General features: G+C 35.3%; 1 protein-coding gene across 1 annotated transcript; it reads left to right on the forward strand.

The window, feature by feature from the left end:
• The first annotated feature begins 7,187 nt into the window (after nucleotides 1-7,187).
• Nucleotides 7,188-8,558, forward strand: LOC148579424 (uncharacterized). The gene is made up of 3 exons (XM_088501408.1): nucleotides 7,188-7,371; nucleotides 7,830-8,105; nucleotides 8,218-8,558. Exons 1-3 carry the CDS (start codon nucleotides 7,188-7,190, stop codon nucleotides 8,556-8,558), a joined length of 801 nt encoding a protein of 266 aa, XP_088357534.1.
• Nucleotides 8,559-17,213: the final 8,655 nt, after the last annotated feature.

The raw sequence follows: 17,213 nt of genomic DNA on the forward strand, positions 1-17,213 counted from the left end.
GTTGGGCTTTCAGCTGCTTGTTTTCTTCAACAAGTTCAACAATAGCTTCAGCCCCTTAATTTATCTTTGAGAAAACCATTTTCTGCTTTAAGAATGGTGATTTGTTGTTCAAGATCTTGGTTATCAAGCAAGAAGCATCTAATTTTTTCATAAAGGTGGTCTATCATAAGATGAAGAACTTCAGTGTCAGGATTATGAATGACTACCTGTTCAACGTGGTCTGCCATAAGACATGGTTGAGACTTGGTTTCGGATTCTTCATCATCTTCTGAATCGTTTTCCAAGTCCTCCCAAGAGGCCATCAGACCTTTCTTCTTTCCCCTTTTTGGCTTCTCTTCTTTCTTCAACTTAGGGCAATCTGATTTGAAATGCCTAGTTTCTTTGCAGTTATAACATATCACCTTGCTGAGATCTTTTCTTTGTTTCCTAGAGCTGCTTCCCTTGCTTCTCTCCTTGAACTTCACCATTTTTCTAAATTTTTTGGCAAACAACACAAATTCATTTTCAGAGGAATTATCACTGGATTCATCATCCAAGGGGTTAGTAACAGATATAAAAGCAATTCATTTCTTTTTTGAATCTTTTTTCAAATAAGTGTTTTTAAAAGCAAGTTTCCTCTCAAGTAATCATATGTCATGAAATCTAGACCACTACTCTCAGATATGATTAATGCTTTTGTTTCTCACTCTTTAGTAAGACATCTTAGAACTCTCCTCACAAGCACAGAATCAGGATACGTAATTCCCATAGCATCCAAGCCAGCAATGATAATGTTGAATCTTTCAAACATTTTATCTATTGATTCTCCTTCCTTCATTGAGAACATTTCATATTCTCTGTTCAGCATGTCTATCCTAGTCTTCTTCACTATGGTGGTTTCTTCATGAGTGATTTGAAGTTTATCCCAGATTTCCTTTGCCGTTGTGCATCGTGATACTCGTCGGTATTTCTTGAATCTGATAGCACAGTTGAGCAAGTTGACAGCCTTGGCATTGAGCTCCACCTTCTTTCTGTCTTCTTCAGTCCAGCTTGCTTCGGGTTTAAGAGAGACTACTCCTTCAGCACTTGTGGTGGTTGGAAATTGAGGACCCTCCAAGATAATCTTCCAGAGCCTGTAGTCTACTGCTTGCACAAAGATCTTCATTCTCTCCTTCCAATAGGTATAGTTTTTCCCATTGAAAAGAGGAGGTCTGTTGCTTGACTGTCCTTCTATCAGGTTGTAAGATACCAGGTTTGAGCCACTGTTTTCTGCCATCTGGATCTTTTCTCCAAGCTGCAAAGTTTGATCTCTTTGAGACCAAGCTTTGATACCAATTGATGGTTTTCAGTGGCTAAGAGAAGGGGGGGTTGAATCTTAGCCCCTTTTTCGCTTATTAAAACTTGCTGGTCTTTGAAATAACTTCTGGAGACTTTTTGATTTTTTGTCTCGTACCCAGCCACGAGACTTTTTCTTTTTATCTTGTAACCTTGCACGAGATATTTTTCGGTTTTATCTCCTATGCAGTAGGAACAGAAATGGAGTAGAAGAAAGAGAGAGAATCACACCATGATATATCCTAGTTCAGTTGCCAAGTGTAATGCAGCCTACATCCAGTCTCCATCACAACAATGATGGAATTTATAATCTTCATGATTACATACATCAATTCTCCCTAGGAACTACCCTTCCTATCTGGGACAAGTCCAGAATCTAAACCCCAATCCTGAACTTGACTTGGTCACTGCCACGCTTTCAACTGCTAAATGCTAACTCAACTTGCAAGGGGATTCCCACAGAATCATGAAACACAACACATATGTACAAAGAACCTCTAAGGACATCTATGGCTTTTTCTTTTAATTTTGTGCACTCTTTCTTTTTCTGCTCTATGACTTTTTCTTACAAACCTCACTGTTTGCCTTTTTCCATGAGACTCAAGACAGACAAAATTAAACAGAAAATTACAAATAGAAAACATTGAAGGAGAAGAACTTCCGTTAGCTTGGGTAGCTATAGGAACACTGTGCTTTCACTCTTTTCCTTACTTCAAGTCCTGGCTGTTCTCCCTTATTTATAGAAGGGGAAGCCTCCAAGATTGAAGTTCTTGAACCGAGCCAACTTCTTCTTCTTCATGCAAACCAGTTCGGCCAGAGAGAGAGAGGAGAGGAAACTGAATGTAAAACCCAACATGCAATTACCTCTGTGTCTTCCTTTTACACCAAACTTCACCAATCCGAGCCATCTATCTTGACTTGTACTCCAAGAAGGATCCCTAGCCCTTGATGAGTTCTTGATGATGACAGCTTCTTCTGCTGTAACTTCTGCATCTTCTCCACGTAGCTACAGTAGCTACCTCTTGTGGTACTTGATCAAAAATTGAGACAAGCCATCCCTTAAGGATCTTCTTCCTCTGACCGAGATCATCTTCTTCCATTTTTGGTATGGAGAGCTTGAGCTTACTTCACCAAATCTTACCTCTTTTTAGTGAAGATCTCAGCCACAGCATACTTTTTGTTTTTTTTTCTTGCCATCATTACAATGGTCTTTAGCTTGCTTCTAGCTTCTTCTTCATCACTTTGATAGCTTGTAAAATCTCCCATGCTTTCTCTGTGAAGTGACCGAATGAAGAAGATGGATGAGAGAGAAGAGAGAGTAAAAAGAAAGAATTCAATGGATTTGATCAATTAAAATGAATTAATTTACTTCTCTTTGCTTTAGGTAGCGTGTATCATTAAGGCAGCAATCAAATCAAATACCATTTCTCTCTAATGGTTCCAATGTATTTAATGTTAATTGAATTAAATTTGGAATCCATCAAATTGAGAGGAAGTGAGTGACCGAACTAAACATGCAAAGCTTTCTTCCATCTCTCTTTGGTTTCGAATCAAGCAAGTTGGTTTCAAACCAAAAATTGTTTTGGGCTAATGGTAATATTTAAAATTTGGTCCAACAAGTAAAGTAACAATTCAGCCATATTTTTTAACATTTTGATAACCAATGCTGAATTTTTTATTCTTATTGGGCTTACAATTTGGCCCAGCATCAAATTCTGCATAACAAAATTATTAATTAGTAAATATAATCATAAAGATCAAATTAACAATTTTGTAAATAATTGTATTAATAATGTTTGATCATCACAAATTTAAATTGGAGTTTTCCAAACTCATCAATTAGGTACTTGTGATAGGAGGATGTTGCTGCGGTAGATGGACTAGAAAGACTTTCTTTATCTTCTTCTTCCAAAATTGTGTTCTTGGCTACCCTTGTGCCTTTTTCTTTGATTATTTTACTGCACAACCACCCTTGAGATATGAAATTTTGTCTTCTAGGATCTCATTGCTCAAATCAATAATAAAATACTCAAAGATTCAAGTTAAAAACATTCCATATGAAAGAGAGACATTTTTATCACTTTTGATACAGTTAAACATATGGTGCATCATCATGTAAGCAAAGAAAATTTCAGTTTTGTTGAGTATTGGTCCGCTATGAAACAAAAAATTGAAATTACCTGAACACGTTTGGAAGCCAATACTCAAAGCTGATCATTCAGTGGGCAGAGCAGCTCTTACCTTCAACTGACAAGCACGGCGGAGGACGAGTACCACGACTGACTGCGAGACAAGCGCACCTGAACAAGATGACGTCTGTGAGCACCACCGCTCCTCAGCTACGACGCATGAGCTGGGGATTGGCATCCGTGGAGAAGTCGTTGACCAAGAGGGAGCACCCGGAACAGACGTAGAAGCCCAGCGCCAGAGACAGTGAGAGTTATGAGACCGGCGGCGGCGGTCTTAGTGAACGTTGATAGGGTTTCTTTTGATGAGAGGAGAAGACTGACCCAGAGAACCAAATTTCTAGATTACAGCCACTCTTTCTTGGGAACAAACCAAAAGGTCCAACTATGACACCAATAGAACCCTCTACAATGAAATTCCGTTTCAAATCACGCTATCCAGCTGGCTCACCCAACCTTCCAATGAGCCTCATCAGCTTTCTGACAGCTAGCTGCTTTGATTCTAGCCAAAAAAAATACTACGTATCCATAGGAGATGCAATAAAAACAAAAATTAGTAAATGTGTATGAAAATACATCTGTACACTAAATAGACTCAATATACCAATAATATATAATTAATTAATTTAAAGCAATTTTTTGAGATAAAGTGAAAAGTGTCCCTCGCTATCGCTGCCATATTATTATTGACTCCTTTTTTTTCTTCTCTACCTTTCCGTGTCCGCAAAAAGACAAAGACCATTTGGTTTATTTTCCCTTTTTATTACATCTGAAATAATATAAAGAAAAAAAGTTGATATAACTGATAAGAAATAAATCTGTATTTTCAACAATCAGAGATTAGTGATTATTAGTTTAACCATTATAGTAAGCGATGTCTAAATATAAACCCTGAGTTTTTGTTTATATAAACTCTGCTAATTTGATTGGTTTCTTTGGTCTTTCATTTATATTTTGTTTTCCACTCGTGTCTTGCCTTTTTTTTTTAAAATAAAAATTCCATGCCTTTTTTCGGTGACTTGAATATAAGACCTAAAGAATTGTTATATCGACTAATTTAATACTAATTTTAGGGTAAAAAACACATATAAGCCAATGACAGACTAAAATTATATAAATAAGTTAAAATGAAAATTACTTCATAAATTTATCAATGTACGTTTATATGTAGTTCGAACCAATTAAATTTGAACTCTATTTCTACATAATTCGAACCAACTGGGTTCGAATTATACACAAACACACGCACACACTAATTCGAACCAGGTGGGTTCGAATTATACACAAATATATGCACACACTAATTCGAACCAGTTGGGTTCGAATTACACACAGTAATTTTTACACCCACGCATGCCTTTCCAAGTAATTCGAATTTGACTGATTCGAATTATTCATGGTATAATTTGAATTATGCTGTTAAAAAATTAATAATTTATTAAAAAAATTTATTAAAAAATTTAATAATTTAAAAATTAAAAATATATATTTTTTTCATACATTAAAAAAAAGCTAACAAAATATTTAATTACGAGACTTTTTTAAAATATTTGTGATCTATCAATTCAAATTTCATACAATACTCTTTTGTCCATTTTTAATAGCTCATGAATATTTTTTAATAAAATTTTTTAATAAATTTATTTAAATTATACTACAAAAAATATTTTATCCTATGCAAAATAATTTTAAAAAAATGGCTTAAAAATGTTAGGATTACTATAAAAATTTGTAATGTTCTAATAACTTAGGTAAATACATGCATGTACTCAAATTTTAAATAAAATACTCTACATAGTCAATAATAATTTAGAAATAAAAGAAAATATTTTATTCCATACAAAATAATTAAAAAATATATTTTATTCTAATACAAGATAATTTTAAAAAAATGGTTTAAAAGATGTTATGAGTACTATAAAAGTTTGTAATATTCTAGTGATTTAGGTAAATACATGATAAAAATATTTTTTCTTTAACTTCTAAATTATTATTGACTATGTAGAGTATTTCTTTAATGTCCTAAGTCATTAGGATATTACAAATTTTTATGTAGAGTATAATTCGAATCACCATATAATTTAGGAGTACTATAAAAATTTGTAATATCCTAATGACTTAGGACATTAAAGAAATACTCTACATAGTCAATAATAATTTAGAAGTTAAAGAAAAAATATTTTTATCATGTATTTACCTAAATCAGTAGAATATTACAAACTTTTATAGTACTCATAACATCTTTTAAACCATTTTCTTAAAATTATTTTGTATTAGAATAAAATATATTTTTTAATTGTTTTGTATGGAATAAAATATTTTCTTTCATTTCAAAATTATTATTGACTATGTAGAGTATTTTATTTAAAATTTGAGTACATGCATGTATTTACCTAAGTTATTAGAACATTACAAATTTTTATAGTATTCCTAACATTTTTTAAGCCATTTTTTAAAATTGTTTTGCATAGGATAAAATATTTTTTATAGTATAATTTAAATAAATTTATTAAAAAATTTATTAAAAAATATTCATGAGCTATTAAAAATGGACAAAAGAGTATTGTATGGAATTTGAATTGATAGATCACAAATATTTTAAAGAAGTCTCGTAATTAAATATTTTGTTAACTTTTTTTTAATGTATGAAATAAAAAATATGTATTTTTAATTTTTAAATTATTAATTTTTTAATAAATTTTTTAATAAATTATTAATTTTTTAACAGCATAATTCAAATTATACCATGAATAATTCGAATCAGTCAAATTCGAATTATTTGAAAACGCGTTCGTGGGTGTAGGAATTACTGTGTGTAATTCGAATCCAGCTGGTTTGAATTAGTGTATGCGTGTGTTTGTGTATAATTCGAACCCACCTGTTCGAATTAGTGTGTGCGTGTGTTTGTGTATAATTCGAATCAAGTTAGTTCGAATTATGTAGAAATGGAGTTCGAATTTAGGTGATTTGAACTACATATAAACGTGCATTAGTGGACTCATGAAACAGTTTTCGTTTTGACTGATTTGTGTAATTTTAGTCTGTCATTGACTTATATGTGTTTTTTACTCTAATTATTATTTACACAGTTATTTTTTAACTATAATAAAAAAGATTAATAAACAAAGTGTTCATTAATTCTACTAATACATACTTCTATGTCTAATATATATTAGAGATTGGAAAGCTTTTAGTGCATACATTTTTTTTCTTAAAATGCACTTGATTATATATATATGAGAACATTTAGAGAATTAATTTTTAGTTAGATATTTTTAAAATTTAGAATTTATAATTTATGATGTAAGTTTAAAATTTTACACAAACATCTCTAAAGTTTTTTTGACAAATAAATCTGACATATTTTTTCTGTTTGTACTTGACGGAAAATGATGAAGTGACATATTTAGGTGGCTACATGACTCGTGATGTATTCGAAGGATATAGATGGACAAATAAATTTCCATTCGATAAATTTAATTGTACTTAACATTTTTTTTGTTGTGTTTTTATCCTATTTTTTTTCTTTTCAACTCGTGGCTTTTTTTTTATGGGCCTGCTACACATACAAGCTTACAAGCTTACAAGTTGGCCCAGCCCAAATACAACTCACGCGCATGAAGAGGGATTACATGGAGCGTCACATTCACGCGCTCAACACTCAAACAGTTACGTATCCTACGAGTAATGGCAGACTCTTCCACTTCTTCCACTTCTCAAAGCGATTCGAAAACAAGGCAACGCTTCCATTTTCGAGCGAAAATCGAAGTTCAAAATATACAAGTCGTCGCTAACCTTCGAAACCTCCATCAAAACACCATCAAACTTTCCATCAAGAATCTGAAGAGAAAACAAAGCAACAATACTCAAGGTAAGTTCATTACGAACTAGGTTTTACTTTTCTTCTACGTCGTTGTTCTAGGGTTTACTGTTATTCTTGCTTCTTTGTTACACTGTTCTTCTACGTTGTTGTTCTAAGTTCTCCTGTTATTCTTGTTGTTCTAGATCTTCTGGTAACTGATTTTTGGGGGTATATTCCGTAGATTGGGGGGTGTATACTGCTTGACATTGTAATGTTGCTTGATATTGAAGCATGTTTGAGTGATATCTGACTGATATATATATGGATGTATCTGAATCATAACTATGGGTGTATCTCACTGTTATCAATGGGTGTATCTTACTGTTATTAATGGGTGTATCTGACTCATATATATGGGTGTATCTTACTGTTATCAATGGGTGTATCTTACTGTTATTAATGGGTGTATCTGACTCATATATATGGGTGTATCTTACTGATATCTTTGGGTGTATTTTTCGTTTCAGAGAAAATGGCAGCAAGAAATCAAACAAAAGACCTTAAGTGTGCCACACATCTCTTAAGTGATAAATTCAGAAACACGAGTGAGGAGAAGAAGACGATTGTGAGGGATCTCGGATTCGGTGGGTTGATGCACATCCCACCACTAAGGGTGGATCACCAACTGTTAAGGGAGCTGGCAAACAACTTCAAACTTGGGGAGAACAGACTAAAAACAGGATATGGTTCTTTCAAAATAACACCAAAAACAATAGGTGATGCGCTTGGCATCAATGCAACAGGTAACTAGCTTAAAATTATAGGTGTATATTAAGTTGATGCTTGGGTGTATTTAAGTTGATGATTGGGTGTATTTGAACCGACTTGGATACTTTGTTGTTTTTCTTTTTGTAGGAGATCTATTTCCTGAGAAAGTTGAGTATAAGAAACTTTCTGATGATGACAAAATAATTTTTAGAAGATTCCAGGGTAAGACCCTCAAAAGTCTTACCGATGAGATGATGGAAATCGGCGTTGGCAACGAAGAGGAACGCCTGATGTTAAAGAGGATATTCATCTTCTATATACAGATAGCGTTCCTTTTGCCAACGACGATAAACAAAATATCGCCTGTGCACTTGGCCCCAATTTTTAAGATGGACGGCATATCGGAGAGAAACTGGGGGGGGGCATGTTTTGACCTTCATGGTCAAGGGCATCACAGACTACAAGGAGAAAAAGAAGAAGGCAATTGATGGCTGCCTCTTTGCCCTGATGATAATTTACTTTCATCTTTCAAAAAACAAAGGCAAGAAGAGGGCTGAAAGACCACCAAAGCCCTGGATTGCCAACTGGACTAAGGAGCAGTTGGTGGAAAGAATGACTGCAGAAAGAGAGGAAAATTTGGTAAGTAAACATAATATGTTGGTTGTATTTTATTTACCTGAATGCTGCTAGCTAAAATATCTAATGTTTCAGGGGATTGTGAAGATGGCGGAGACAAGAGAAAAAATGAAAAAAAAAGAAAAAAAAGAAAAAAAAACAAGAAATCAAAAAAATAAAAAAAGGAAGGCGAGTTCAACATCGTCTTCGGAGACAGAAACAACTACTGACAGTGACACTTCTACCTCTGAGTCTGAGATTCAAGAAGACTCAGAGGATTCAGGAAGAAAACACCCCAGCAAAAAGGGGAAAAAGTAAGTACCATACTTGGGTGTAATTTCTTTTTCGAGTTGGGTGTATTTTGTTGATCACGTTGGGTGTATGTAGTTTATTAAGCTGGGTGTGTTTCGTTTGCTGCGTTGGGTGTATATTGTATATTTAGTTGGGTGAATCTTGTGCATTCATTTGGTTGTATTTTTAGTATGTTCTAAATAATGATTGTTTGCCTTCCAGAATGGACTCCAGAAAAAGAAAGAACAGTCAAGAGAGGTCCGATTCTGATTCAGAATCTGAATCTGAATCAAGTGATGAGTAATGTTCTGAAATTATTACTCCTTTCTTTTGGCTTCATTATAAAGATTTCGTGTATTAACTGAAGTGTCTCTTATTAACTTATAGGAGCGAAGAATCATCACCGGTGGAGAAGGAAAAGAAAAAGAAAAAGACAAAAACAACACCAAAAAAGTAAGCACTTCTTTGGATAATATTCTGTAATAAAATTAATTTTTTATTTCTGATTAGTACTCTTTTTTTTCCACCCAGAACACAACCAAAAAAGAAAAAAGTTGTTGTGGAGGATTCACCTCCTGAAGAAGATCAATACTTTGATGGGTACAGTACCTCGTAAGCTATATTATCGTCTATCATCGTAATTATTTTTGTTAACATCTTCTTTTATGAATGTAGTGAGAGATATGAAATATCAAGTGACGAACTAGATGAATGGCTAAGGGAAAACGTTGATAAATCTGCTGCAGAGGGGTATGTCTTGCTGGGGTGTCTATTTCAGATTTTGGTGTGTTTTGTTTGCTAATAATTGTTTCTTGTTTCGCAGGGAGAACCAAGCTGACCTGCGATCGACAGAAGGTCGCTATGTGTCTTCTGAAACGTAAGAAGCTTTATTTAATAAAATCTTGTTATCATGATTTGGGTGTATTTTGTGGAACCATTTGGGTGTATTGTGTTGATCAAGTTGGGTGTATGTTGTTTATTAAGTTGGGATATTTCGTTTGTTGTGTTGGGTGTATATTGTCCATTCGGTTGGTTGTATCTTGTGCATTCATTTGAGTGTATTTTATACCTGTATCTTATTTTGTCTGAATAACATGAAATCTGTTTTAGAATACCGGCTGTGAACTTGGGAAGTGATGATCCTTCCTCTCAAGGACGCACAGAACAGAGTAGTGTAAACCAGCCGTCAGAGAGCATGTAATTTCTCTTTCAAATAACCGTTACTTTTGTTCTTCTATTACCTTCTACTTCTAATTATGTATATATTTTTTTTAGAAAAAAAAAGCCCTTTATTATTTTATTCAAGAAAAAAAAGGCAGGAAAAAAAAGCAAAAACTGCAAGTATGTAAGTTCTCAAAAAATAAAGCCTGTCTTGTTTTTGAATTGTTCGGGTGTATTTTTTGACTTTCTTTGGGTGTATTTTAGGTTGAGTCCGGCTGATTCGAATATGATGGTTGTGAGGGAACAGACACCGTCGGATGCGCTTGCAATGTGAGTTTTCCAAGAATATTTCAACCTTATAACCTTATTATTTTCAAAGGCGTTGTTAACCTTTCATTTTTCTTCTTGTTTAGAGTCCGGATTCAAGTTTTTGTGCCGGCGTCCCAAACAACCACTGTGCTAGAACTTCAAGAAACACCTGAGACAGATTTTGAACCAACCCCTCCGCTACAGATTGAAGGAACTACAGAAACGTAAGAAATAGTATGGGTGTATATTTGTTTAGAGTTTGGGTGTATATTTGCTAATAGTTTGGGTGTATATTGTTCCTGGTTAGTTTTTTTTACGCCATTATTAATTTTGTGTAACTGTGCAGCACTCCTGAACCCCCCAACAACTTCAAGAAACCACACCCACGCTTCCCCAGCTCCATCTAAAATGTAAGTTCATCAGACTAAAATCAATCTTTGCTTATGATCCGTATATTCTTACTCTTATAATACGTTATACATGATGACGCAGTCATCCAGACGCAGAAGACGTTGCTGCCCTGATGATGATGGCACGGACAGCATCCTATGTTCCTAAAACCGATCCAGTGCCATCATTCAGCCTTGGCTTGACTGATTCAAGCCAGGAGGGAGCGTCAACGCAGGAGACAGAAAGGGCAAAATCTCCAGAAGCTGCAAATTTGATAGAACAATTAGACGATTTGGTACAAAAAATAGCAAGCAGTGCGGCGAAAGAAAAAAGTAAAAGTCCGCAAATTCAAAGGGAGATTGGGGGAGAAAGTTCTGGAAAGTTTGAAACTCCTGAGGGAATAAATCAGATTACGGATGATATGAAAGAAAAGTGCTACATCTGGGGGACACGACTGAAGACTTACGCAGATGGCAGTACTGACGAGTATGACCACATCTGCACTCTGATGGCACAAGATAATTACATTTTATATAGAATGCACCTTGCATCCCTCCAGGCAGAAAGTTATATAGAATCTGAGGTAATATTAGAATAACATTAATATTTTACACCAAAGTTTACTGCAATGTTTATTAACGTAAATTGATTTTGGCATATATTTCTAGATTGTATCTGCCATGTGCCACATCCTCAACCGAAAAAATGATAAAAGGTTTCAAGAACAAGTATACTGTCTGCCCCCCGATATTGTGGTAAGTTGTGTAGTCATTTGGGTGTATTTAAATTATTTACTTGGGTGTATTTTCAGTATTTCATTTTTTGTTTCGCAATTGTTGCAGAGCATGGCCCTTTCGAAGCACCCAAATGGGGAATTCATATCACCGAAAACCAATAAAGAATTCACGGTGGAAGACTACCCGAGTTTTATTCCCTTCATAGATGCAAAAAAATAACTTCTCATCCATATGTAAGTTTTCATTTGCTAAATTTGTTAGTACCGTTCTTTACTTATATGCTAAATAAAATAACACACTGTTGAAATGTGGCAATCCTTTAGATTTTTGTACCTGTTTGCTACTCGGGCCATTGGTGGTTATGGGTGATTGATACAACAAAGCGGAGATGTCGTATACTTGACCCGCTACACAAGAAAGCTCCAAGCAATGAGAGAAAGCAGCTTAATAAATTCACTGTAAGTTACCTCTGTGTTCTTTACTTTAATAGATAGGTCTATTTCAGTTCAATATAAGGTGTATGTATGTTTTGCTTTGGGTGTAATTATGTTCTCTTTTGGGTGTAATTTCTTCGTCGGGTTGGGTGTATTTTGTGGAACCATTTGCCTTTGTATCTTGTGCATTCATTTGGGTGTATGTTGTTTATCAAGTTGGGTGTATTTCATTAGTTGTGTTGGGTGTATATTATCCATTTAGTTGGTTGTATCTTGTGCATTCATTCGGGTGTATTACTGATTTGTTTTGGTATTTAAGGGATATGTATTTTCAAGATTGAGAGCATATGCTGGCGGGGAACCTCTGCAGAAAGACGAGAAGGAGAAGGAAATTAAAGCATCATATGTTAAAATATCAGGCCAAAAATCAAGGTATGAATTTGTGACTCTGAACATTAAACTTTCCTAAATGAGATTTCTAATTTATTTTCTTCATTTTCAGCTATGACTGCGGTATCTACGTTATGAAGTGGCTTGAGTTAATTGAGCCGGAAAACATTAAAAAGGGGAAGTATGAATGTGATAATTGGAAACAGGTAACTGTCTTTAGAACTATATAACTCTGTATTACTTTACTAAATTAATATTGCTGTTTAAACAGAATATACTTTTTAATTGTAGGAGGAGGCGGACTACTATAGAGTGGAGTATGCTTCGCGGATACTATTCAGTGAGATGAATAAAGAGAGAGATCAGGCAATTAGAGAGAGTAATGCTATAAGGCTGTCGAAGCCATCCTCTGTATTATTGAGTCCGTTTTGTCAGATAAATTCTGCTGATATAGAAACTGCGTAATCCAACTGCTGGGCAGTTTGTAAATTGAACAAATGCTGTAAATATTTGCCATTTATCAACAACTTCTATTCCATGTATATTTTTTTCCATAATCAAACTATCTGTGCTGTTAAACTGTCTGTGCTGTATTCAAAAGCTGTATTACAGGTGGTAAAATATGAAGAAAAAAATAAGGCATATATAAACGCAAATTATAAACTTTTACACCCAACGCAAGTGTAATAATACACCCAAGATTGCATAAAATATACACCCAAATTGTCTGTGCTGTATTCAAAATGTATGAATTACAGGTACTAAAATATGAAGAAAAACATCAAATCAAATATACACCCTAAACCTAAACCCTTACACCTAACCTGTAAACCCTAAAACACAAATATTATATATATGTATCTATATGTAAATTGTGAATTAACAAAAATACACCTAAAAGCACAGTGCTTCTACACCCATATTCTGAAAAACTATACACCCAAAGAGTTATCCCCTGCTACTGGTACCCTGAACTGATAATTCATAACATGTCCTTGATATTGGCTGGAATTTGAATGCACCGCTGATGTAGCATCAAACAGGTTTATCTGAATATAACACTCACATATTAGCTAAACTATTAACGAAAAAAATAAACTCAATCGCCACAAATTTAAAGAACATTACTTTTACCTCGCTTAAAACTTTCGTCTTCTTCTTCTTTGTGGCATTTGCGATCTGTTTGTCCAACTTTGAACCTAGCCTATTTTTTGGACGTCTTCTTGTTCGAATCCTTGGCGGGCTTTGAAGCTCGTTAACGGATTCCAAGTTGGCGTCTTCGTGGGATAAAGAAGATGTCCCCTTCCTTTTGGCTTTTAAAGATTCCATCTCAGCCATGACGTTATCGTACGCACGGTGCAGAATTGCAGTCAGCTCCTCCGATTCGGATGCAAATTCGCAAATATTTTGCGAACGAAAAACCAATTGGTCGAACCTCTTGCTTCTTGGCTCCATCAGTGGCTCGTCGTGGCTGCTCTTAATGTGTGTGTGTCGCCTCTTTACCTTCTTGCTCCATCGTTCCAGTATATATCTAGGTGACACTTGGCTTACTTGTTCGAAGCTTAACACGCTTAGTGCGTGACGACACAGTATCCCTCTCGACTCGAATAATAAGCATTGGCATTTTACCTCGGCTGCAACTGAGTCGTAAGTAACCACAAACTTGTTGAATATTGAGCTGGAAACTTGTTCTCCGACTTCGTATACTGAATAGCCTAGAGCGGAATTCATTAATCTGGTGATGCAATTCGCCTTTCCTCTGAATTGCGCTTGGACTTCCCTAAACTTTTGATGAGTGTACGCATCTTGAAACTGAGCTTCAATGGAGGATTTGGTTGCACATGGTATGACTGTATGAAAATCTGCAGCATCTGATTCTCTCTCTACTTGCTCCCTGCTTCCGAGGCAATTATCGTATTGTTTGACGAACTGAATAAGCGAGCTGTTCCGGGTGATAAACTTGTTAAAAAATGAATGCATGCTCTCGCTCCTTTGTGTGCTTCTCATCCCTGCCCAGAAGTGGTGATCCAGATAGATAGAAACCCATATGTGACGGTCTTCGTACAGATCTGCAGAATACACCCAAACACAGACTATAAATACACCTGAGAGAACATGCAATTTACACCTCTGATGCAGATTTTAAAAAGACATTACCTGAAAGCCACTTGTTGTCCGCAAGACCAAAATTCAGCAGAAAATCATTCCAATTCCTATCGAATGAGTCTTTGCTATGAGAGTTCCAAACAACTTGGCTCATTTCTTGTTCAATATCGGCATGTCCCTTGTACCCGTTTAATTTGCTTGGAATCTTCTTCATGATGTGCCAAATACACCAACGGTGAATTGTTGTTGGCATACAGGCCTCTAAAGCCCTTTTCATTGATGCGCACTGATCGGTGAGAAACCCTTTCGGAGCGTTTCCTCCCATGCAACGAAGCCAGCATTGAAATAACCATTTGAATGATTCAATTTCTTCGTTCTTCATCAAAGAGCATCCGAGAAGTGTTGACTGACCGTGGTGATTCACCCCGACAAAAGAACCACAGACCAAATTATACCTGAAACAAATTACCATAGTCCAGAATGCAAAATCATTAGGTACACCCTAACAAATGCTTCGTATACACCCAATGAAACAGCCAATATACACCTCTGCTGCGAATTCGTAAAAATAAATTAATTTAGCATCATAAACAGGGGCAGTTTGTTACCTGTTTGTATTGTAGGTGGTGTCGAATGAAATGACGTCTCCGAAATACTCAAAGGCAGCTCTGCTTCTTGCATCGGCCCAAAAAGCCAGTGTAATCGATTGATCCTCCTCGAGTTCGAGCTCAAAAAAGAAATTCGGATTCTTCTCTTTCATTCTTAAGAAATATTTCCCGAATTTCTTTGCATCTTCTTGTTCGGAAACATTCCGCACTTTCCTGGTAATGTAATTCCTCACGTCCTTTTCGATAAAATTTAACTCGCGGTGACCCCCGGCAGCCGCAACAAATGATTGGTAGGTTTTGCTTGGTCTGATACCGGCCTCCTCGTTATTCTCTATCGTACGACGAATGGACATGCTTAGTTCCCTGTGCTGTTTGAGCATCTCTGCTTTACTTGGACAGCAGGGGTGTGAATGATCCAGCACAACCTTTGAAATGATCCAAGCACCGACATCCTTCAATGTGTGTATATAAATTCTTGCAGGACAGTTTAAACCGGCTGTCGGATTGGTCTTCTTGGTCGGAGATATTTTAGATTTCCATTTTCCCTCTTTGCTACATGTAATCAGTTGATTCTTAATCTCGTTTCCCTTCCTATTTGTGCACCGAACTCTTGTAGAGAAACCTGCAGCCTTGGCGTAGTTCCTGTAAAATTTTCCAGCATCTTCAAGGGTGGTAAAGGTCATTCCAACCTTCGGAACAAGCTCGTCATCAACAACCGAGAGAGGCTGCACAATACACCATGTCAGAAACTGTGAATACACCCATAGATATGATTCAAATACACCCAATCATGTCTAATATGATACACCCGAACCGCAACAACTCAACTACAGAATGACCTTTAAAGCCATAAACTGTAAATACACAGGCTGCAGAATACACCATGTCAACAACTAAAAACACACCCAATCATGTCTGATATAATACACCTGAACAACAACAACTCAATTAAAATAACAAAAAACCAGTAAAGTGTAAATACACACACACTTCTAGCAAAAATACACCCGAAAAAGACCTGATCTACACCCGAGCGTCTGCTACAAATTCCAGATAATTAATCACAACTAATACATTGAATCGACAGATTCATGTTAACATGTTAGTTTCACAGTCAATGTTCAGCAATTTTTTAACTACACAATGCTATACAAATTACTGAAAGAAAATTCATACTAATCCTATGTAAATCAAACCTCAGGAACTTCATTAGATTCAAATTCATAATCCACTTCGCCTGGATTCAGCTGACAATCTGAGGTTGAATGATCCATTATCTTCAAAATGAGTTCAAACTTTGATTTCAGAAAATAACAAATCAAAATAGAAAACGAAGCTCGAGTTGCACAGAGAGAGGAAAGTAACGTAAACGAAGAACATACCAGTGAGAAAAGGAGAGGAAAAGAACGATGGAGAAGAAGGAGGGAAGACGCGCGAGAAGAAGAACAACCAAATCTCAAAATAACGAAAACGAAGAAGGAAACAAATCTTTTAAATTTGGTAGTTAGATATACGCGGGATCTTATATAGCGCGTGTATACAACGTATGTGGAGCAGCGCGTATTTTTGTTTTATTGCTTAATGAACTTGTAAAGCATACAAGCCCATGTATGCAAAGCTTTTCCGTTTTTTTTATTACTTATTACTTGATCACTATTTTTATCTTTTCAAATACCAAAAGAAAACACACACATACAAAATCACTCTAAGAAGTAAGAATAGGGAAGATATCTTTTAACTCTCAAGACAATCTTTCTAATAAAAGAGAAAAAATGATATTTCTATGTAAGCATGATGTGAGAAAAAACAAAAACTTCCAGACCGTAAGAGTATTATTGTTGTAATGGTGCCTTCTTTTCTTGTTTCTCAATTTTGAAAATGCAAGCTATGTATGTATGCCAATTATTCCAAAACTGAAATCTACAACCGAAATTTTTTTTTTCCTTGTTTTATTTTCCAGCTAAATCTCTATCCTTGCTTCATATGATTGTGCCAAGTGTGTTGTTATATTGTTGTGATGCTATCTTTTGTCTTTTATTTTATCTTAATTATTAGTATAAAAATGCTGTTAATTTTTTTGCCCCAAATTTGCAACTTTTTTT

The sequence above is a fragment of the Arachis ipaensis genome, chromosome B10, assembly GCF_059453495.1.
Source record: "Arachis ipaensis isolate K30076 ecotype BB chromosome B10, ASM5945349v1, whole genome shotgun sequence".
In the NCBI taxonomy this organism is placed as follows: domain Eukaryota; kingdom Viridiplantae; phylum Streptophyta; class Magnoliopsida; order Fabales; family Fabaceae; genus Arachis; species Arachis ipaensis.